Genomic DNA, 25219 nt, shown 5'->3' on the forward strand with positions numbered 1-25219 from the left:
CTTAGTGCAGTGAATTGAACCATTATAGATATCATTTACTGTACACACGCATACACACACAAAAACAGTCATGAGACTCTTTCTGCATCTCACCACACACCCTCAGACATGCACCAATGCCTGCATGCACTCACGCACACAATCACACACACTCGGATATGTTATGCAACCGTGGCCTAGTAAAGGAGGTGGCACGTGATGTGGATGTGCACACTGTGATGACACTGAACTACGGTTAGGCCTGACACACACATGCCGCCCCCCGCTGACACCACTCCAGCAGGCCTCAAGGCCTCAACTCCTTTCATTCACCGGCGCACTAATCTGTGAACCTCAGACAGGGTTAAAAGTGAAAAGGAAAACATTTAAGAATGCTAAAAAAGGAGGAAAAACAAATCACTCATGTCGTAGCGTTCAACGCTGACGACGGAGAGAGACTGTTTCTTATGAACCTGTCTAAGTTAGAGAGGGGGGGAGAAACTGAGACAGAAAGAAACAGACAGAAAGAGAAAGATACAGAGAAATAAAGAGAGATGGAAGGCCCGAGAATGAGACAGAGAGAGAGAGAGGGAGAGAGAATATAGGCCACCCTCTCTTTCATATCCATCTGCTCCATGTGCTCAGCTACATGACACCTTGCCCCTTCTGCTACCTAATCCCTCACACACTTGCTCACTTCAACTGTTCTATATGATCTCTACCCTTCCCTCAGGCTGTACTATACAGTACAGTGCCATCTTTCCCTTTAACCTACACTAAGTAGTGTATCTGTTTTTCATATAACAAGTTTTACGGAAAACTCAGTCAATATCATTGGTCCAACTTATTCCAATCAATCAGCTTGAAATGGACAGAATATGCCAGTCCCAAACACCTTCGCCTCCAACCTTTCCTTAGCACCTATCTCTTCTGTGTTTGCAGATCTGTGGCGAACCAGAAAGCTGTAAGCAATATAGCGGAAGGAAGCTCTGGTCAGTCCATTGGAGGGATAGGTGTAGTGGAAACCATCACCATATAATTTACTCATACCTAGTCAAAAAACAGATCTACAAACACTGGAGAAGTATTCATAACCTGAAATAAATAAATAATCTCACTACAATACATTTTAATAGAAAGTTAGCAAAAATAGATAAGATCGTGCTACCATGGAAAGGACAATACCTGTCTATATGTGGAAAAATCACCCTGATTAACTCGTTTTTCATATCCCAGTTTACCTATTTACTTATAGCCCTGCCTACACATAATGACTTGTTTTTAAATTTTATTATATGAGCAAAAAATATTCCACTTTATTTCCACTTTATTTTATGAACTCGGAGGGCAGAAATGATTAAATATTAAAGCATTTGACCTCTCACTAAAGGCTTCAGTCATACAAAAGCTATACTTAAATCCAAACTGGTTCTCCAGCAGATTAGTAAGAATGGCTTTACCCCGTGTTCAAGAATGGGCTTTTGCCCTTTATTCAGATTACTACCTCTCACTTTCGGTTATTTGAAAAATGTATCACCCCCAAAATATGGCTATTTTTAAAACAAGCCATAGAAAGCTGGTTGCAATTGCACTTTAATCCACCAGAAAAGACAGAACAAATATTACAAGAAATATTATGACTGAAGTCAAATATACTAATTGATAAAAACATTTTTGAATGAAAAAAAGACAACTGTATAATCTTTGTAAATGATATCATAAATATGACTGGTGGAATTATGTCACATGTGCAGTTAGCAAAAGTATCTGGAAATGTCTGCTCTATTCAAATTACAACCAACTGATTGACCAACTGAGACAAGTGGAAGGGGGAGAAGGTAAGGAACTTGTCTGTCGGCCCCGCATTAAAGACCAAAATTGTTCAAAGAAAATTGTGATAAATAAAAAAGTATACCAGTTTAATTTAAGGACCAAAGAAATACAGCTGCGCCATACAGGTTGCAAAATAGTTGGGAAGAGATTTTCGATGTACCGATTCCATGACACAGGGTTTATGAAATGATACACAAAACAACGCTGGATTCAACAGTTCTTAGTTTCTACATGTTTTATTATTATTCAAAATTCTTGCAACCAATAGAATGTTATATACAACCATCCCAGCTCTGCAAATTTTGCTGTGAAGAGACAGAATCATTATATCTGTCACACACTGATCTGTTTCACCTGTCTTTGTGCTTGCCTCCACCCCCCTCCAGGTGTTGCCCATCTTCCCCATTATCCCCAGTATATTTATACCTGTGTTCTCTGTTTGTCTGTGGTCAGTTTGTTTTGTTTGTCAAGTCTACAGCGGTTTACCCCTCGCTCTTGTCGTTTTCTAGTTTTCCAGGTTTTGACCATTTCTCCCTACCCTGACCCTGCATGCCGTTCTGTACCTTGTCACACCACCCTGGATTATTGACCTCTGCCTGCACTGACCCCAAGACTGCCTGTCGTTCTGTACCTTATGCACTCTGATCTGGATTACTGACCTATGCCTGCCCTTGACCTGTCGTTTTGCCTGACCCCTGTTCTAGTAATAAACTTTTGTTACTTTGATACTGTCTGCGTCTGGGTCTTCTCCTAAACGTGATAATATCACTTGTTTTGGTACTTGTTTTGGTACTGGCCAAATGCTTGTTTTTGGTTGCAGGTCCAGGAATTGCAACATTTATCTCGAGCTAACTCTGCAAATAGCACTTCTGGTTGATTTGAAAAGTCATAGTCAATCGACCAATAATATAATAACACTTTTATTTTAAATTTACAATCTGTATAAACTATGAAAATAGAAAGGTTCAGAACTTTTGTGAAACATCACAGCAACAAAAATATGGTAATTAGAAATCATAAATAGATGGTCTTCCGAGATATATGGGAGGGGTTGAGTGTAGCTGGAGGGAGGGACTAAAACAAAAAAAGATAACTAATGTAAAATATACTGTGTCCGTAAAAGTTAGAAGCCTATGTATTGTTGTCCATTAGTCTACTCCAATTACGGAAGGGGTGTTAGGGTTAGGGGAAAATAATAAAGGAAAATCTAAATATATATATATATATTTTTAAACAATGTGCAGTACCAGTCAAAAGTTTGGACGCACCTTCTCATTCAAGGATTTTTCTTAATTTTTACTAATTTCTACATTGTAGGATAATAGTGAAGACATCAACACAATGACATAACACATATAGAATCATGTAGTAAGCAAAAAAGTGTTAAACAAATGAAAATATATTTGAGATTTGAGATTTTTCAAAGTAGCCACATTTTGCCTTGATGACAGCTTAACTCTCTCAACCAGCTTCATGAGGAATGCTTTTCCAAGAGTCTTGAAGGAGTTCCCACATATGCTGAGCACTTGTTGGCTGCTTTTCCTCCGCTCTGTGGTCCAATTCATCCCAAACCATCGCAATTGGGCTGAAGTCAGGTGATTGTGGAGGCCAGGTCATCTGATGCAGTACTCCACTCTCATTGGTCAAATAGCACTTACACAGCCTGTTTTGAGCCATTGTCCCATTAAGCTCAAACCAGTTGAGATGGCGTATCCCTACAGAATGCTGTGGTAGCCATGCTGGTTAAGTGTGCTTTGAATTCTAAATAAATCACAGACAGTGTCACCAGCAAAGCACCCCCACACCATCACACCTCTTGCTCCATGCTTCATGGTGGGAACTACACATGCGGAGATCATCCGTTCACCTACTCTGCGTCTCACAAAGACACGGCGGTTGGAACCAAAAATCTAAAATTTGGACAGATTTCCACCGGTCTAATGTCCATTGCTTGTTTCTTGGCACAAGCAAGTCTCTTTTTATTATTGGTGTCCTTTAGTAATGGTTTATTTGCAGCAATTCATCCATGAAGGCCTGATTCATGCAATCTCCTCTGAAGTTCCGATGTGACTGTTACTTTAACTCTGTGAAGCATTTATTTGGGCTGCAATCTGAGGTGCAGTTAACTCTAATGAACTTATCCTCCGCTGTGGCGGTCATCATGAGAGCCAGTTTCATCATAGCGCTTGATGGTTTTTGTGACTTGAAGAACGTTTCAAAGTTCTTGAAATTTTCTGGATTGACTGACCTTCATGTCTTAAAGTAATGATGGACTGTCGTTTCTGTTTGCTGATTTGAGCTTTTCTTGCAATAATATGCACTCGGTCTTTTACCAAATTGGGCAATTTTTTGTATACTACCCCTACCTTGCCACAACACAACTGATTGGCTCAAACATATTAAATTAACCTTGAACAAGGCACACCTGTTAATTGAAATGCATTCCAGGTGACTACCTCATGAAGCTGGTTGAGAGAATGCCAAGATTGTGCAAAGCTGTCAATAAGGCAAAGGATGGCAACTTTGAAGAATCTCAAATATAAAATATATTTTGATATGTTTAACACTTTTTTGGTTATTACATGATTCCATACATGTTATTCCATAGTTTGATCTTCACAATTATTCTACAATGTAGGAAATAGTAAAAATAAAGAAAAACCCTGGCATGAGTAGGTGTGTCCAAACCTTTGACTGGTACTGTACATATACAAAATAATATATATGGGGAATTGGAAATGATTCAGACAATTACATTGGTAGAAGCCACAGTCCATCTGTAATATTAATGCTGATCTACCCTCTAAAATATTTTTTTTTAAATACAAACACTGGAGAATTAACTGCACTAGGCTAAGGGATGCATTTTTTCCAACCAGGTAGCTATATAGGCCACTCTCTCCCTTCTGGCTCTAACAAATTCCATAGTCAAACACTAAGGACTCTTTAATCTATTAGACCTAACAGTTCCCAGAAAAACCTCAAAGCTACAGGGGCACCACACCCTCTTGTCTTATCTGTCATAATAAAAACCTAACACGTGCCAATAAATAAATAAAGCTTCTTGAATTGAAATGTATTTGAATGGAATTCTCAGAGGCAACAGACAAATATCTTGTCTCTCTCTAGATAGCAAGAAGCAGATTGTGCAGTCAACCTTTCTACCTGTTCTTGATTATGGGGATGCTATTTATCAAAGTGCGGCTGCCTCTACTCTTAAACCTCTGGATTACGTTTTTCATAGCGCCATTCGTTTTATCACAGGAGACAGTTTAATTACTCATCATTGTATTCTTTACAAAAAGGTTGGCTGGACCTCTTAAGTCACGTAGACAACAAAATGCTCATCCAGAGGTGTCTCTCCTAGTGGCCGGGGAGTTTAACGTAGGGAAACTTAAATGTGCAACCAGAGGGGAAAAAACTCTAGACCACCTTTTCTCCACATGGAGACACGTACAAAGCTCTCCCTCCCCCTCTATTTGGCAAAAACTAAAGCAGGAAGTACTAGTGACTCGCTCAATATGGAAGTGGTCAGATGACGCCGATGCTAAGCTACAAGACTGTTTTGCTAGCACAGACTGGAATATGTTGCAAGATTCTTTCGATGGCATTGAGGAGTACACCACATCAGTCACTGACTTCATCAATAAGTGCATCGATGACATCGTCCCCACAGTGACCGTACGTATATACCCGAACCAGAAGCCATGGATTACAGGCAACATCTGCACTGAGCTAAAGGGTAGAGCTGCCGCTTTCAAGGAGAAGGGACTCTAACCCGGACACTTATAAGAAATCCCGCGATGTCCTCGGACGAACCATCAAACAGGCAAAGCGTCAATACAAGATTGAATCCTACTACACCGGCTCTGACTATCGTTGGATGTGTCAGGGGTTGAAAACTATTACGGACTAAAAAAGGGAAGCACAGCCACGAGCTGCCCAGTGACACGAGCCTACCAGACGAGCTAAATTACTTCTATGCTCGCTTCGAGGCAAACAACACTGATGCATGCATGAGAGCACCAGCTATTTCCAGACGACTGTGTGATGTGAGTAAGACCTTTAAACAGGTCAGCATTCACAAGGCCGCAGGACCAGATGGATTACCAGGACGTGTAATCCGAGCATGCGCTGACCAAACTGGCAAGTGTCTTCACTGACATATTCAACCTGTCCTTGACTGAGTCTGTAATACCAACATGTTTCAAGTAGACCACCACTGTCACGTTCTGACCTTTATTTCCTTTGTTTTGTCATTATTTAGTATGGTCAGGGTGTGAGTTGGGGTGGGCAGTCTATGTTTGTTTTTCTATGATTTGGGTATTTCTATGTCTGGCCTGATATGGTTCTCAATCAGAGGCAGGTGTTAGTCATTGTCTCTGATTGGGAACCATATTTAGGTAGCCTGGGTTTCACTGTGTGTTTGTGGGTGATTGTTCCTGTCTCTGTGTTTTGCACCAGATAGGGCTGTTTTGAGTTTTCACATTTCATTGTTTTTGTAGTTTATTCATGTATAGTTTTCCTTTATTAAACAAACATGAATCATCATCACGCCACATTTTGGTCCGCCTCTCCTTCAACTAAAGAGAACCGTTACAACCATAGTCCCTGTGCCCAAGAACACCAAGGTAACCTGACTAAATGACTACCGACCAGTAGCACTCATCTGTAGCCATGAAATACTTTGAAAGGCTGTTCATGGATCACATCAATACCATTATCCCAGAAACCCTAGGCCTACTTCTATTAGCATACCACCCCAAAAGATCGACAGATGACACAATCTCTATTGCACTCCACATTGCCCTTTCCCACCTGGATCCTGGACTTCCTGATCGGCCGCCCTCAGGTGATAAGGGGAGGTAACAACACATCTGCCAAGCTGATCCTCAACATGGGGGCCCCTCAGGGGTGCGTCCTCAATTCCCTCCTATACTCCCTGTTCATCCATGACTGCATGGCCAAGCAAGACTCCAACACCATCATTAAGTTTGCTGACAACACAACAGTGGTAGGCCTGATCACTGAGAACGATGAGACAGCCTATAGGGAGGAGGTCAGAGACCTGGCAGTGTGGTGCCAAGATAACAACCTCTCCCTCAACGTGATCAAGACAAAGGAGATGATCATGGACTACAGGAAAAGAAGGGCCGAGCACTCCCCCATTCTCATCGACGGAGCTGTAGTGGAGCAGGTTGAGAGCTTCAAGTTCCTTGGTGTCCAAATGACTAACGAACTGTCATGGTCCAAACACACCAACACAGTCATAATGAGGGCACGACAATGCCTATTCCCCCTCAGGAGACTGAAAAGATTTGGCATGGGTCCTCAGATCCTCTACAGCTGCACCATCAGCTTGCATCACCAGGTTGCATCACCACCTGGTATGGCAACTGCTCAGCCTTCGACCGCAAGGCATTACAGAGGGTAGTGCGTACGTCCCAGTACATCACTGGGGACAAGCTTCCTGCCATCCAGGACCTCTATACCAGGCGGTGTCAGAGGAAGGCCCTACAAATTGCCAAAGACTCCAGCCACCCTAGTCATAGACTACCGCACAGCAAGTGATAGCGGAGCACCACGTCTAGGTCCAAAACGCTTCATAACAGCTTCTAACCCCCCCTTTTATACACTGATGCTACTCTGTTAATTATCTATGCATAGTCATTTGACTTTTACTTACACGTACATATTACCTCAATTACTTTGACTAACCTGTGCCCCGGCACATTGACTCTGTACCGATACCCCCTGTACATGGCCTCGCTCCTGTTATTTCATTGTTGCTCTTTCTATTTTCTTATTTTTTTCAATTTTTATTTGTATATTGCATCTCCCTAACGAGCTCCGAACTGGAAGCAACGTCAGCACAATAACTGTTTGTCGGGAGCTTCATGAAATAGGATTCCATGGCCGAGCATTACCATCTGGCAGTCAGATAGACAAATCTGGGTTTGGCGGATTCCAGGAGAATGTTACCTGCCCGAATGCATAGTGCCAAATAAAATTTGGTGGTTGAGGAAGAGAATGGTCATGGTCTGTTTTTCATGGTTCAAGCTAGGCCCCTTAGTTCAAGTGAAGGGAAATCTTAACGCTACAGCATAAAATGACATTGTAGACGATTCTGTGTTTCCAACTTTGTGGCAACAGTCTGGGGAAGGCCCTTTCCTGTTTCAGCATGACAATGCCCCCGTGCACAAAGTGAGATCCATACAGAAATGGTTTGTCGAGATCGGTGTGGAAGAACTTGACTGGCCTGCACAGAGCCCTGGTCTCAACCCCATTGAACATCCTTGGGACGCCGATTGAGAGCCAGGTCTAATCGCCAAAATCAGTGCCCGACCTCACTAATACTCTTGTGGCTGAATGGAAGCAAGTCCCAGCTGAAATGTTCCAAAATCTAGTGGAAAGCCTTCCCAGACGTGTGGAGGCTGTTATAGCAGCAAAGGGAGGGGGGGGCAACTCCATATTAATGCCCATGATTTTGAAACGAGATGGCTTTGAAACTGATTGGTTAGAGATGATCCAATCGTTGATGACTTTGTTTTGTACAACACCCCTCATTGTGAGGTCACCATTTGCTTCAATGATAGCAGTCTCAGAGTGAATTATGTAGCAAACACAGAGCAGTGGAAGAATTAATTTTAAGCCATTAGGCAACCATTTCCTGTCAGCACAAGTAGAACAGAAACTCACCTCTAACCTCCTCTTAGAAATAGAACAGAGCCAAGCCCTCTTACTTAAATACTTCCACCTCCTCCCATCCTCATCTTAATGAGATAGAGACAGGGGGAAGAGGAGAGAGAGATAAAGAGAAAGGAGGACATATATATACTGTATATATATATATATATGAAGGATGGTCTGTTTCATACAAAATGCATGTGACCCGTGAATGATTTAACATGTTTTTTTATTCTTCATTATGCAATAGGAAGGGCAGCTTAAAAAAGCATGAGCTACCTGAATACACACACACACACACACACACACACACACACACACACACACACACACACACACACACACACACACACACACACACACACACACACACACACACACACACCAGGGCTGGGGTCAATTCGAATTGAAGGCTATCAATTCAGGAAGCAAACTGAAATTCCAATGAAGGTTTAACAACGGGCTCTTGAGTGGCGCAGCGGTCTAAGGCACTGCATCTCAGTGCTAGAGGCGTCACTACAGACCCGGGTTTGATTCCAGGCTGTATCACAACCGGATGTGATTGGGAGTCCCATAGGGTTGTGCACAATTGACCCAGCGTCATTCGGGTTAGGGTTTGGCCGGGGTAGGCCGTCATTGTAGATAAGAATTTGTTCTTGACTGACTTGCCTAGTTAAATAAAGGTTAACTGAAAAATTAAAACATAACATACACAATGCATGCATGACCTATGGCATAAAAATAATGTCAGAAGCCTTGTGGATAGATCTAGCCATAGCTATCATTGTGGCTCCATTGCAATGTAGTTTGCACTTAGCTAGTGTAGCATTGTGGTTAACGTTCCATGCGCAATTCAGAGGACTTAGCTTGTATTGCAGCTGAAACCATCTAATGCATTACAAACATATTTTTGCTAGCATTGGGCTAAATCTAACCTTATCAGTAGATATAGTACAGTAGTTCCAAGAACAGAGTGCATTTTAAGTTTTAAGTAGAACATGCATTTTAAATTTTAAGTAGAACATTTGCACCAATATTGAATTTTAAAAGCCTGTAATATTATATATAGTGCCCTTTAAAATAAACAACATGGAAAAATCTGATTTATAATATGAATAAAGACTTGCTAAAGTACAACAAAAAAAACAGCATTGTCCATGTTTTTCCGACTTCTAGGAAGATTTTAACCCACTTAACCCAATTTTTTTTTGTGGTAGAAAAGTGAATGCAAGAAATGTGTTCACAATTTCATATTTTTGTGGTGCTTGCATTCAATTGCCCCTCCCTGTTGCACACATCACGCTTCCCTTCCTCCTGTCACAAAGGGATTTATAGCTGATTTAAGATTAAATATTTAACCCTGTTACTTTAATTGGCACTTAATTGGCACTAACTCTCATAATATATATTTTTTCTTGAGATGGGAACAAGTTTGTAATGAAGTTGAACATTATGACAGAATGTTAAAATTAGAAATACAAATTGAATATTTTTTTCTCTCCCTAAATTGTACCCAAAAGGCACTCTATTGGTGGAATGACCAGGTAGCATGTGTCTGAGGTGTCCCATAACTGTACATATTACCTCAATTACCTCGACTAACCGGTGCCCCCCGCACATTGACTCTGTACCAGTACCCCCTGTATATAGCCTCGCTATTGTTATTTTAGTGCTGATTTTTAATTATTCATTTTTAATTTTCTTTAAATTTTTTCTTAAAACTGCATTGTTGGTTATGGGCTTGTAAGTAAGAATTTCACTGTAAGGTCTACACCTGTTGTATTCAGCACATGTCACAAATAACTGCATCATTAGGGCTATCTGAAGAAATATACCAGAAATTTGAATAATTTGGGCTAGAGCAGGGTTTTTCAAACTTGGTCATGGGGGCACGTTTTGAGTGCAAGATTTGTTTTTTGCCCTTGCACTACACAGCTGATTCAAATAATCAAAGCTTGATGATGAGTTGGTTATTTTAATCAGCTGAGTAGTGCTAGGGAAACAACCAAAACTTTACCCAGGTTTTGGTAGGGTCCAGGACAAGTTTCAGAGGGAATATTTGATCAGCAGATGGATATATAAAAATAGAAAATATAGACCATCTAATATTCTTAATGCTCGCAGCTTGGCTCTTTGGAGATGGAGGGTAGGGGTTTGTTTAAAGGTCAAAGGTGAGAGGTGTCGGCGTAAGTGGTAAAGGTCAAAGGGAAGGTAGATTTATGTGTTACCTGGTTCCAAAGCCGCCCCTGGCCCCTGTGGTGGGTGAGTCCAGGGAGTCCCCCGGTTTGGGCCGGTGCATCTGTGATAAGATGGAGCTCAGCTCGTTGATAACCGTGGCCTTGGGGTCGGGCGTGGGTGGGCTCCTTAGCTCCGGGGGCTCGCCCCACAGCTTGGACAACCGATGGGGGGGAGTCCTGGGGAGTTCTGGGGGGGATATGGACCCGGGTGGAGGGGGCGCCTCAAATGAGTCCAGGGATTCCTCCATGAGGACGTTGTGGTAAAGTGCAGTGTTCTTGTTGATGACGGGCTTGTTTTTGGGCTTGGGGGGCACGGGGGGTCGGTCGTCGAGGTAAGCCTGGCCGTCAGTATAAACCATAGAAGTGTTCTCCAGGGCGCTGTTGTACCCGCCCTCTGACGACAGTACAGAGATGCTCGAAACTGTGGAAATGGTGCTGGTAGTCTCTACATGGGGGTCTCCACTTCTGCGACTGTCTACCTCCTCGATGCTTGAGTCAGTGACACCTTTCTCAAAGCCACCGTCGGGGGGCGGAGGGGGATAGAAGGGTGGGGGCATGCAATTGGACACCCCGCTCCCTCGTCTGAACTGGCCGACAGGGGTCGGGGCGTGAGTGTAGTAGGGGGGTGGATGTGGCCCCCTGGTTCCCATCCCGTTGCGTCTCTCTTGGTCCCGTTGTTTGAGCAACTCAGCGATGGTCGTTGCCTGGTCCTCAGGGATGTCGATGCTGTTGGCGAACTCCAGCGGTGGCGGCAGGGGCTCGGAGAAGACAAACTCCTCCACCTCCTCAATGTCCACCGAGGCCAGCGGGGGAGGGGGCATGCGGAAGGACAGCTTGACTGGATCGTCGACCGAACCCCCGGCCGTGATGGTCTTCCCCCGTGGCACGGGGGGCAGGGGCTTGGTACTGTGGCTGTTGGTGGGGGGCTTTGGCTGGTTGGGGACTCTCAGTTCGCTGGGGATGCTGTTGTCCCGGGCTGGTGTGTTCTCCTGCCCCCTGTCTTCCTCCTCCTGGCTGTTTTTGGAGTGCACCATTAGCAGACCGGCCACTTTCTGCGTTTGTGACGTGTTCACAACGTCGATCTGTATGCCCTTCCCATCCTCCGCCGCCTGCTGCCTCTCCTCCCTCTCTCCGTCAGACTCATACTTCTGCTCCGTCATATGACTCTTCAGGTCCCCCCTTATGCCTCGCCCCAGGGTTGTCGTGGAGTTGGCGAAGCCCGGCTCAATGCTGGAGCGGAGCTTGGTATCGATGAAGAGGGGCTGATTGAGGCCAGGTTTGTGGGGGTTGGGGGAGGGACTGGGGGGCGTCGCTCTTGGGGTGCGGTTGAGGTTGAGAAGGGGGTGGGGCTTGCGTTGCAATGGTCGTTTGTGTCTGCTCTTTCATGGCTCTGTCCCGGGCTACCAGCGCTAGGGCGAGGGGCGAGGTAGGTTCCAGGGCATTACCCGTGACGGGGTGCAGGTAGCCCCATCCTCCGTTTGAGCTGTAGGTCTTGGGCGTGGTGGCCGGGAGACTGACGGGGCTGTCCGGGAGACTGACGGGGCTGTCCAGGTTGGGGTACTGGCCGGTACGTGCGGTCAGAGGCTCCCTCACCACCTGTGTGGGCTCAGGGGTGTTGAAGTCTGTCACGTTACCGCCACGGTCACCCCCTTCTTGGGACCGCAGCAGGGTGGTGGCCGGCGGGGGTGCCATTATCCTCCGCAGGTGCTCGTCGTTGCTGAACATCCCCTCGTCAATGGACTTGGACTGGCGTAGCCGCGGGGCCGGGGTGGGGTCTCCCAAGTCCTCATCTCCCATATCGGTGGAGAGAAAGCCAGGTGAGTTCCTCCGTGCCTCCAGCCTCTTCTCCCGGTCCCTCACTGCCCCTGCGATGGCAGCCGCAAAGGGGTTGTTGACAATGGGGTCTTCAGGCCCTAGCCCCCTGCCCCCTGCCCTAGGCGTTAAGGGTGGGTGTTCGGGCGTGGTTGGCTCAATCTCCATACTGCTGCCCTGGCTGCTCTTTCCACTGCTACTGGTGGAAGGCTCCTTGACAATGATGGTGGGGATGGGAATGGACGAGAAGTTCCTCTCAGTGGGTGTGGTCGGCATGGAAACTGCGCCTGAGGGCAGGGTGCAGCAGGTCTTCTCTGGGCTGTCCTCCACATTGGGCTGCTTGACCAGCATGCCCTTCCTTCTCGCCGGCTTGGCGGGCACGTACAGCGCCTTGTTGCCCACCTCCGAGTACGGGTTCTCGGGCACGTGCGCCCGTCCTCGGCTTCTACTATCGTACTGTTCTGAGCTCTGGCGGTGATAACCTCGCCTTAGTGTCCCTACATCTACCGTGCGGTTGCCAAGGGTAATGGCGTTGGAACATTTTCCAGCGGAGTTGAGGGTGAGGCCCGGTCGGGTGGTGCCGTAGCCCCTTGGCATGGGGGAGACAGAGGGAGAGTTGTAGGAGGAGGGGGGAGATGGGGGAGATGGCCGGGGGAGGGGGATGTCTTCAGACGTGTCGGGCATGGAGAGGCTGCGGGTGAACTTGAGTGGGGGAGGGGAGAGGAGCGCCTTCTCTTCTTTCTCTTCTGTTATACCTGAGAGAGAGAAATAAAGAGAGAGAATAAGAGATGGAGAGAGAGAAAGCGATATCTGTCAATTTTATGTGTGATTCTATTCCATTTCACCTTTCTGATTGAGAAACATTTTTTGAGACATATTGTTCACTTAACTTTTTAAATTCTGTTATCAGTTTTAGGATGTTGTCTATGGGTCAGGTGTGAGGACTGCATTCTATGTTCCAGATATTATAAAAGTATGCTCAAGCTACTACATATTTTTTTTATTTCACCTTTATTTAACCCGGTAGGCCAGTTGAGAACAAGTTCTCATTTACAACTGCGACCTGGCCAAGATAAAGCAAATCAGTGCGACAAAAACAATAACACAGAGTTACAAATGGGATAAACAAACGTACAGTCAATAACACAATAGAAAAATATATGTACAGTGTGTGCAAATGTAGTAAGATTAGGGAGGTAAGGCAATATATAGGCCATAGTGGCAAAATAATTACAATTTAGTATTAACACTGGAGTGATAGATGTGCAGATGATGACGTTTAAGTAGAGATACAGGGATGCAAAAGAGCAAATAAATAACAATATGGGGATGAGGTAGTTGGGTGGGCTATTTACAGATGGGCTGTGTACAGGTGCAGTGATCGGTAAGCTGCTCTAACAGCTGATGCTTAAAGTTAGTGAGGGAGATATAAGTCTCCAGCTTCAGTGATTTTTGCAATTCCTTCCAGTCATTGGCAGCAGAGAACTGGAAGGAAAAGTGGCCAAAGGAGGTGTTGGCTTTGGGTATGACCAGTGAAATATACCTGCTGGACCGCGTGCTATGGGTGAGTGTTGATATGGTGACCAGTGAGCTGAGATAAGGCGGAGCCTTACCTAGCAAATACTTATAGATGACCTGGAGCTAGTGGGTTTTGCGACGAATATGAAGAGAGGGCCAGCCAACGAGAGCATACAGGTCGCAGTGGTGGGTAGAATATGGGACCTTGGTGACAAAACAGATGGCACTGTGATAGACCACATCCAGTTTGCTGAGTAGAGTGTTGGAGGCTATTTTGTAAATGACATCGCTGAAGTCAAGGATCGGTAGGATGGTCAGTTTTTACAAAGGTATGTTTGGCAGCATGAGTAAAGGAGGCTTTATTGCAAAATAGGAAGCCGATTCTCGATTTAATTTTGGATTGGAGATGCTTAATGTGAGTCTGAAAGGAGAGTTTATGGTCTAGCCAGACACCTAGGTATTTGTAGGTGTCCACATATTCTAAGTCAGAGTAGTGATGGTAGTCAGGTGGGCGGGTGCGGGCAGCAATCGGTTTAAGAGCATGCATTTCCTTTTACTAGCATTTAAGAGCAGTTGGAGGCCAAGGAAGGAGTGTTGTATGGCATTGAAACTCATTTGGATGGTTTGTTAACACAGTGTCCAAAGAAGGGTCAGAAGTATACAGAATGGTGTCGTCTCCATAGAGGTGGATCAGAGAATCACCAGCAGCAAGAGCGACATCATTGATATATACAGTGAATAGAATCGGCCCGAGAATTGAACCCTGTGGCACCCCCATAGAGACTTCCAGAGGTCCAGACAACAGGCCCTCCGATTTGACACACTGAACTCTATCTGAGAAGTAGTTGGTGAACCAGGCGAGGCAGTCATTTGAGAAACCAAGGCTATTGAGTCTGCCGATAAGAATGCGGTGATTGACAGAGTTGAAAGCCTTGGCCAGGTCGATGACGACGGCTGCAGAGTACTGTCTTTTATCGATGGCGGTTATGATATCGTTTAGGACCTTGAGCGTGGCTGAGGTGCTCCCATGACCAGCCCCGAAACCAGACTGCATAGTGGAGAAGGTACGGTGGGAATCGAAATGGTCGGTGATCTGTTTGTTTGCAGGGCAGGATGGATATAGGTTTGTAACAGTTTGGGTCAAGAGTGGCTCCCCCTTTGAAGAGGAGGGATGACTGTGGCAGCTTTCCAATTTTTAGGGATCTCAGACAATACGAAATAGTGGTTGAACAGGCTAGTAATAGGGGTTACAACAATTTTGGCATTTTAATTTTCGAAAGAGAGGGTCCATATTGTCTAGTCCAGCTGATTTGTAGGGGTCCAGGTTTTGCAGCTCTTTCAGAACATCAGCTATCTGGATTTGAGTGAAGGAGAAGTGGGTGGGGGGCATGGGCAAGTTGCTGCGGGGAGTGCAGAGCTGTTGGCCGGGCTAGGGGTAGCCAGGTGGAAAGCATGGCCAGCCGTAGAAAAATGCTTTTTGAAATTCTCGATTATCATAGATTTATCGGTGGTGACAGTGTTTCCTAGCCTCAGTGCAGTGGGCAGCCGGGAAGAGGTGCTCTTATTCTCCATGGACTTTACAACGTCCTAAAACTGTTTGGAATTAGTGCTGGAGTGAACCAAGGGCTATATCTGTTCTTAGTTCAATGGGGCATGCTTATTTAAGATGGTGATGAAAGCACTTTTAAAGAACAACCAGGCATCCTCTACTGACGCGATGAGGCGGGCATCCTCTACCCGGGCCAGGTCAGTTAGAAAGGTCTGCTCGCTGAAGTGTTTTAGGGAGTGTTTGACAGTGATGAGGGGTGGTTGTTTGACCGCGGACCCATTATGGACGCAGGCAATGAGTCAGTGATCGCTGAGATCCTGGTTGAAGACGGCAGAGGTGTATTTAGAGGGCAAGTTGGTTAGGATGATATCTATGAGGGTGCCCATATTTACGGATTTAGGGTTGTACCTGGTAGGTTCTTTGATCATTTGTGTGAGATTCAGGACATCTAGCTTAGATTTTAGGACGGCCGGGGTGTTAAGCATATCCCAGTTTAGGTTACCTAACAGTACAAACTCTGAACATAGATGGGGAGCAATCAATTCACATATGGTGTCCAGGGCACAGCTGGGGGCTGAGGGGGGTCTGTAACAAGCGGCAACAGTGAGAGACTTATTTCTGGAAAGGTGGATTTAACAAAATAAAAAGCTCAAACTGTTTGGGCACAGACCTGGATAGTATGACAGAACTCTGCAGTAGATTGCTACACCACCCCCTTTGGCAGTTCTATCTTGATGGAAAATGTTGTAGTTGGGGATGGAAATCTCTGAATTTTTGCTGGCCTTACTAAGCCAGGATTCAGACACGGCTAGGACATCAGGGTTGGCGGAGTGTGCTAAAGCAGTGAATAAAACAAACTTAGGGAGGAGGCTTCTGGTGTTAACATGCATGAAACCAAGGCTTTTACGGTTACAGAAGTCAACAAATGAGAGCGCCTGGGGAATAGGTGTAGTACTGGGGGCTACAGGGCCTGGGTTAACCTCTACATCACCAGAGGAACAGAGGAGGAGTAGGATAAGGGTATGGCTAAAGGCTATAAGAACTGGTCGCCTAGTGCATTGGGAACAGAGAATAAAAGGAGCATATTTCCTGGTCATGGTATAATAGATTCAGGGCATAATGTACAGACAAGGGTATGGTAGGATGTGAGTACAGTGGAGGTAAACCTAGGCATTGAGTGACGATGAGAGAGGTTGCATCTTTGGAGGAACCAGTTAAGGCAGGTGAGGTCTCCGCATGTGTGGGGTGTAGGACAAAAGAGCTATCTAAGGCATGTTGAGCGGGACTGGGCGCTCTACAGTGAAATAAAACAATAAGAACTAACCGAAACAGCAGTAGACAAGGCATATTGACATTAGAGGCATAAAGCAATCACAGATGGCGATGAATGGGCAGAGAGGGTCTGTTAGGTACACACAGGACCTGAGTTTGAGAATGGGGCCAACAGAAAAACAAAATTAGGTACAGTGTATGTGAACAGTACAGCAGGCATCAGCTGTGTAGCCGAGTGATCATAGGGTCCAATGAGCAGCAATAGGTGAGTCAGGGAGCCGTTCGGTAGTCGCTACTACGCTAGGCGAGCGTGAGACAAGGCGTTCAGAAAGCTATCGGGCCGGGGCTAGCAGATGGGTGTTTGGCGACATCGCAACGGAAAAGCCTGTTGAAACCACATCGGACGATTACGGCGGCAGACCAGTTGTGATGGATCTGCGGGGCTCCGTGTCAACGATAAAGGGTCCAGGCTAATTGGCAAAAGAGGTATTGTTGCCCAAGAATTAGCTGGTATACTTTGTCAGCTAGCCGGAAGATGGGCCTAGCTCGAGGCTAGCTCAAGGCTAACTGGTGCTTGCTTCGGGACAGGGGCGTTAGCCAACAATAGCCACTCGGCTGCAGCTAGATAGCTGCGATGATCCGGTGTAATGGTCCAGAGCTTGCGGCAGTAATCCGGTGATGTGGTAGAGAAAAGCAGTCCGATATGCTCTGGGTTGATATCGCGCTGTGCAGACTGTAAGGTATTGACAGAGCAAAAGCTGGCTGGTGTCCAAGCTAAAGGTGAAGACCGTTAGCAGTGGCTAACAATGACTAATAGTTAGTAGCTAGTTAGCTGTCTAGCACCTGATGGAGATTCCAGTTATAAAGAATAAAAATAGCAGATCCGTACCACATTGGGTGAGGTGGGTTGCAGGAAGTATATTTAGTTCGTAGATGGAAAGTGAGAATAAAATATATACGGGAAAAAAATGAAGAAACAGACTAATTACATGGGACAAGACAAAAACACGTCCGACGGCTACGCCGTCTTGGGACACCAAGACATATACTGAAGTTACTAGCTACTGTAGCTATTGCAGTCATAACACACAGACCTGCCTTTGGGCTACTATTGGCTCTGAGTGCCGTGATGAATTGGATGGACCATTAATATAATTTGTTTCTATTAAATCATAGACTGTGGTTTCAGTGTATGGTTAATGGGGTATAATATTGTCGCCTCAGAGCACAATTTGGCAAGTGGATCACTCTAATTTGTTCATTATCACACTTAATGAAGCCAGTTACTCTCTGAAGTGAACTCTCTGGAAACAGTAATCATAGTAAAGGGCATTATACATTAGACACATACACACATACCTATGGACTTCTGTCTCCTCATGGTGCCACCCTTGGCAAGTATTCCCAGGAATGCCCCCCCTCTAGGACTGCCTGGCACAGTGGGTGGTACCACTGCCACTCCACCCTGGCGGTCGTACATGGACTGTAAACCAGAGTTGGGTAGGGTTAGAGTTTGACATATTCACAACACACTGAGTATTGACCAATACCGTACTGTACATTGCTTTAGATAGAAACGTCTGCTAAATGGCATATATTATACTGTGTGGAGTAACTCACATTCATGTCAGTAGGTGTGACCAAACAGCGGCTGGAGGGGCGTGGCTTAATGGTGGCCACCTTCATGTCCACGGCCTTCTGGGAAGGTGACACCTCGTCCACTTTATCTGCAAGACAAACCCCACCCCCTATGAGTGACAGGGTAAATAGGGCAGGACTTCCTTAAGCCTAAATATGTCATGGGCCAAATGCGTTCGCAAGCCAGTCATTTTCATAACCCCTTCCTCAGTTTCCAAACTAAACTGAGGCTGAAACAGAGAAAAAAGAAACACAATAAAATTACATTAAAAAACATGTAATTTTGGGAAGAGGCCAGCCTTGGAAGCCGTGCAAGCCTTATATTGCTTATATAGCTTATATTATGTAATATTTAGTTGTATTCATTTTTGGAAAGGCTCCATGCATTTGGGGATGTTACTGTACTTAGAGTGACTTGAAAACATATCCTCTTCTTCTGACCATCTACACAGAGGGAAGAGAGTGGATTCAGCCTTAACTAGGACTTAGATTAGTAACAACCTCTAAATACACACATACACACAAAGAAATGCGCACACACACACACAGAATCATACGAACATACACACATATTCTGACACTATGGGTGACTTCTTCTATCTGGCCATTTTCTGAGGCATGATGTGTATAGATTCTGTTTCCGATGCCACTTCAGTAAATGAAACCACTCCAAATTCATCCATATTCCATACAATCTGCTACGCCGTGTAGATCCTGCTATTTAACATTATTGTTAATCTGTTGCCAATCTTTCCATTCATATGGGATTGAATTGCAGATTTATTCTAATTCATTTTTTTATATTATTATTTTTATTTAACTTGGCAAGTCAGTTAAGAACAAATTCTTATTTACAAACCTGGACGACACTGTGCCAATTGTGCACCTAATTCATGTAGCAGGATCAATAAAACAGATGGCATGAACCAGTTTTGAGACGTGAAACCCTCTGACAAACTTTGATTTTGGGGTGAACTATCCATTTAATAGCTCTTGAGTTACCTGAATAAACCAAAGTTGAGATTTTCAGCTATGTGACATAAGCAATGTTTGAAATATAATACCATGTTATCACGTTATTGAGTCTGTGATGTCCATTCAGTATGCACAGAGATTAGACTGGAATGAAATCATGCATTCTCATTGGTTCACACAATTACATTCAATGACAAATCAACTTACTACAGTCAATTCCATTTCATTTCCAGTCAATTCTGGAAGTTAACTGATATTCGGAATTGGAATTTTGTTTACTTTCTGAATAGTCACAGTTGGTATTCATGTAAAAAGGAATTCCCCTCGACCACGGCCACAAATTGTGGAAAACCCTCATACTTTCCTATTGACCCCCATTGTAAAAGAGACAACTTCGTTGTAGATTTTTTGTTATGCAAGATATAATTAAACATGCTGAAAAGCTGCTGTATCGTTCAAAGTACATGTAGACAGGTAAAAATCCCGACCTACGGTTCGCAATGCTCCCACATAAGGAAATAGAGTTTACGAGAAGAGCCCTATGGCTTCAGGCTATTCGGTGTGGGAGATTGGGTAATGTGGAGACGAGGTGTCCAAGTAGGCTACACGTAGCTATGTGTGCGGAAAACATTGAATCATAGGTAAGACATTTAACTTGTGACGTACAGTCTGTTTGTAACTCCACCCACTACTTGTAGCTGTATAGTCTGTTTGTTTGTGTTGTTGGTCTTGGCTAGCTTAATGTTCCGGTTGGTAGCTAGTTAGCACTAACTAACTCAAGTGGCTGCTAGCATCGTCATGAAAAGGTGCATGAGGGAAGTTTTACTAAGTAGTGAGAAAGCTAGAGAGCAGGCAACGTTGAAGAGTAAACTTTAGACATGTACTTTTCTTAAATGTAGTTTTGTAATTGAGTAAAACAAGCAAACAAGAATATTGGGTCTGAAAAAGGTGAAGTTTTTGCTGTGAGCTAATGGGGTAACCTAAGTATCCACAGGTTGTTTTCCTCACAGGCCGGCAGGATCGTTCTATTAATACCGGCTGGGTCTATTGACCGGAATTTGAATGGAACTGACCCCAACCTGCTGGTTGTACCGACTTTATCATGCAAATATTACCAGACAATGACATACTAAGTAGGTATGTTTCTCAGGGGGAAACACATTTTGTAAATGATACAGAGACACTTTGTAAATATAATTTAAAAAATATTGTTAATACAGTCAATAAAAACAATACACAAGTCAGTGATTTGTGGGTTAGTCCTCAAGTCATCCATACAACATACTGTACTTTGTGTGAAACATGCCTACGTAACTTACCACCTTTCTTTTTCCTTAGTGTAGCTTGGGAGGGATAGAGAAAGAATGCTCTGTATTTGATGTGTATTTGACCCGGGTCTGATGAAAAGTACACTACATGGCCAAAAGTATATGGACATCCCTTCAAATTAATTGATTCGGCTATTTCAGCCACACCCGTTGCTGACAGGTTTGCCGCCATTGGACTCTGGAGCAGCGGAAACGCGTTCTCTGGAGTGATAAATCATGCTTCCCCATCTGTTAGTCCGATGGACGAATCTGGGTTTGGTGGATGCCAAGAGAACGCTACATGCCAGAATGCATAGTGCCAACTGTAAAGTTTGTTGGAGGAGGAATAATGGTCTGGGACTGTTTTTCATGGTTCGGGCATAGGCCCCTTAGTTCCAGTGAAGGGAAATCTTAACGTTACAGCATACAATTACATTCTACACGATTCTGTGCTTCCAACTTCGTGGCAACAGTTTGGGAGCCAGGCCTAATCGCCAAACAGTCCCCAACCTCACTCACTCAATGTTCTTGTGGCTGAATGGAAGCAAGTCCTCACAGCAATGTTCCAACATCTAGTGGAAAGCATTCCCAGAAGAGTAGAGGCTGTTATAGCAGCAAAGGGGGGACCAACTCCATATTAATGCCCATGATTTTGGAATGATATGTTCGACAAGCAGGTGTCCACATACTTTTTGTAAATGTATATGCATGCACCAAATTTGTAATGAGCAGCCAGAGAGATAATACTCTGACATTCTCTATCCTATACAGCAAGAAAAGACGGTATTAAAATAGCAATGAACAGTAAAATTAGTAGAATTCATGCATGCGTCAACTGAGATCAGGGACATAACATACAATAGTGACATTGGCCTGACACTTTTCAGTTCAGCAAGATCTCCCTTTCTCTCTCTCTCTCTTCACCTCTCCTCTTCTCTCTCTATCCCCAGCCTCTCCTCTCTCCCTTAATTTATCTCCTCCTCTTTATCTCAATCTCTCTCTTCCTTTCCTCCCACTGTATTCCTTCAGTAGTGTTATTGATGTGTAAAGTGTTTCTCCTGTTTTCTACCTTGCACACAGTGTTAATTTCACACTAGTTGACACTTGTCAACTACCTATTTTTCTTGACAAAAGGCCCTGGGAAAAAAAACTACAAGTTACTTTTCATTTCAGTGATGAAAATGTGATGAGAATTCCATGTGAGACTAATGGACATGTAATTTGACATGAAGTTTGTTTTTAACCGTGTTGTCCAATCCTAAACATGCATGCATAATATTTCATGCAATCCCCTCATTGGCAGAATTAACATCTTTCAGTTGCCCAGTCTGATTGAGCTGATCTGCCTGGCTCTCCCACACAGCTCCCAGGCGGTCACTTCAGTCATTAGTCAATCTTTTGAACTGATGCGAAGCCAGGACACTTGACTTGTAACTAACCTCAACTAGAAACCATTTTTACACTCTCTCTTACTTTCATGGAGGCTATTTTTGCTTCAATCACGTCAGAAGCTCTATTTTCCCATCTGTACTGCAGCTCTTGTGCCGTGGTCTGCAAATTCGAGTTGCGGTTGCTTTTTTTCTATGGGAAAAATGAATGCTATTTGTTGAATATTAAGAGAACAGTAATACTTCTGGCATTTTTGTAAAGATCAAATTCTCCCCTTTTCAAGGAAACTGCTTCTATTTACCCCCTTGACAGTTATGATGGAGAAAAAAATCAGAGCTGTAAATTGTTTAACCTCTAGCGAAGGCTTTTTAGCCTATATGGTTAATTATGTTGGCATTGGTTACAATCTGCCACAATATCAATATTGCCAGCTAAGGTATACAAGTGGATAGTAGATCTAGTTGGACAACATTTTCTGAATGTGCACATGATGGAAGTTAGAGGTAACCTAAATATTAATTATTTAAAGATGCACTAAAGTGGTTCCTCCTTTAAAAGTTGCGAGCTTACACTGTGGGACTTAGAGGTACCCAGCATCACGGCTTCATTGCTCCAGACCACCAAAAGAGGGAGTTAGAGAACTCATTATGAATTTGGGTCCAAAGGTTTTAATATGACCACTCATATCCAGTGGTTCCAATGATGAATTTGATGTGAGCCACCTGTCGCTTGCAACTTTCTTCAGCAAAGATTGCTGACAAAACATTACGGTGGAAGCAAATGTAAGTAACTATAACGTCATAATGAGTCAAGCAAACAATGTACAATTGAGAGGAATATGTTAGTTAAACCAGTTATGCATTAGGGGACGCTATTAAAATTTTGGGATGAAAAACGTTCCCGTTTTAAACAAGATATTTTGTCACGAAAAGATGCTCGACTATGCATATAATTGACAGCTTTGGAAAGAAAACAGTCTATCGTTTCCAAATCTGCAAAGATATTATCTGTGAGTGCCACAGAACTGATGCTACAGGCGAAACCAAGATGAAATTTCAAACAGGAAATGCCCCAGATTTTGAATGTGCTTTGTTCCAATGTCTCCTTATATGGCTGTGAATGCGCAAGGAATGAGCCTACACTTTCTGTCGTTTCCCCAAGGTGTCTGCAGCATTGTGACGTATTTGTAGGCATATCATTGGAAGATTGACCATAAGAGACTACATTTACCAGGTTTGGTGTCCCCCGTCGAAATTATTGCGTAATCTCCAGCTGCATGCATTTTTCCATGTGGTTCAGAGGAGAAACCAAACTTCCACGAATTATATATCATTGAATAGATATGTGAAAAACACCTTGAGGATTGATTCTAAACAACGTTTGCCATGTTTCTGTCGATATTATGGAGTTATTTTGGAAAAAAGTTTGGCGTTATAATGACTGAATTTTCGGGTTTTTTTCTTAGCCAAAAGTGATGAACAAAACGGAGCGATTTCTCCTACACAAATAATCTTTTTTGTGTCTCAGAAGTTTCTGTCCATGACTGATGCAACCTGAAAAGGCATTAAAGACAGAGTTAATGAGTACTTGAGTTCACCAAGAAAGTCTGGACATGGCTTTCTCTCCCTTATGTAAGGAATTAGGCACTTTCCCATGTTTCCTACAGTATGTACTATAGGCTATGTTTACTTGTCAGACTGCACAGTTGCCTAATAAACAAATGGAGGTGGCTTATCTTCAAAATGCTTTATTATCCAAATGTAAAAGCATATACTGTACAGTACTGCATTTCTTTATCAACATCTTTTATGCTTTCTTTAATAAAATAATGATAAAAATACTCTTTCAAAATGCAGATTTTTTAGTTATGGATTCATGACGAATTACTATGGGAATAAATATCACTGATTTACAGAAACATTGGAACAAAGTTGTCTAATGAAGGCAAACAATTTAGAATTGTTATGCTGTAGCCTACTCCCGACCGTCACGTTTTACAGCGCCATATTTTCCATTTCATCCTAACGGAAACCCAGAAGATTTTTTTTCTTCATTTTTATCGGAATAAAAACACCATAATATTAATCTAATTAATTAAGCCAAATTTCTTAAAATCAATCCCATACGCTATGTTATTACAAAAAAAGATTTTAAATTCTTTAGTAATGCAAATATGGAAGACTATCAAATGCTTCTCAAAGATGCCCTCTGGTGGTCAAACTAGCACTAACTTGCATTAACAGAAACAATGGGTGACAATTAGATAACGTGCCACAGAATGCTGCAGCAGCCCACAAGGTCTCCTGTAGTATGGCACAACTTTTAAAGGAGTAACCACTGTATGCCATTTCCTGGTTGCAAAAACTTCAGTTCATGTGACAAAACAAGTATAGTGTAGAGAATCATTAAACCATCTAAAACGCTGTGAAATATATTTTCCATAACCAAAAATATTGTATTTTCAGCTGTTTGAAGCTAGTGTACAAAACTTTAAGTAAAATACGCAAAAACTAAACTTAAGAACAGGAAGCATAGAAATAGCCGACATAGAACATATCTACTGATTCTTAAACTTGCTTTCAAAGCGAATGAACGATCTATAACTCACATTTGTATGTGAATTTGGTCAGGTAACTTAAAAAGTTACATATTGCAGCTTTAATAGAAAAAAAATGCAAGGACTATTATGTGACTAAAATGGCTATGACTAGAACTACACAAAACTTGTCCTGAATTTAACTAAAACTAACAAAGGATGAAATTACTAAAATGTGACTAAGACTAAAAATACATTGAAAATAGAGGCCAAAATTAACACCACAAGATTCAACCCCATTCACCCTCTCTGTTTCTCTCTCTTCCTCTCCCTATTCCCTGACTTTCCTCCCAGACGTCTCTCTCTCTCTTCTCTCTCTCCCTGGTTCCCTCCCAATTTCCCTCTCTGTTTCTCTCTTTCTCCCTATTACTTGTATTTGATCTCTCTTCTCTCTCTCTCCATCCATCTTTCCTCCTCCTCTTCTTTT

The 25219-nt window shown here is 43.5% G+C and overlaps 1 protein-coding gene across 1 annotated transcript in view; it reads right to left on the minus strand.

Annotated features, from left to right (window-relative positions):
* The window catches only part of LOC112249551 (SH3 and multiple ankyrin repeat domains protein 2), a 214725-nt gene that overhangs the window by 12424 nt on the left and 177082 nt on the right, over positions 1-25219 (minus strand). The window contains exons 19-22 of the mRNA XM_042320848.1: positions 18508-18614; positions 18247-18370; positions 12115-13303; positions 10728-12050 (exon numbers count right to left, since the gene is read on the minus strand). Of these exons, the coding sequence (XP_042176782.1) occupies positions 10728-12050; positions 12115-13303; positions 18247-18370; positions 18508-18614 (2743 nt within the window). The remainder of the gene's footprint in view (positions 1-10727; positions 12051-12114; positions 13304-18246; positions 18371-18507; positions 18615-25219) is intronic.

The sequence above is a fragment of the Oncorhynchus tshawytscha genome, linkage group LG04, assembly GCF_018296145.1.
Source record: "Oncorhynchus tshawytscha isolate Ot180627B linkage group LG04, Otsh_v2.0, whole genome shotgun sequence".
Lineage (NCBI taxonomy): Eukaryota > Metazoa > Chordata > Actinopteri > Salmoniformes > Salmonidae > Oncorhynchus > Oncorhynchus tshawytscha.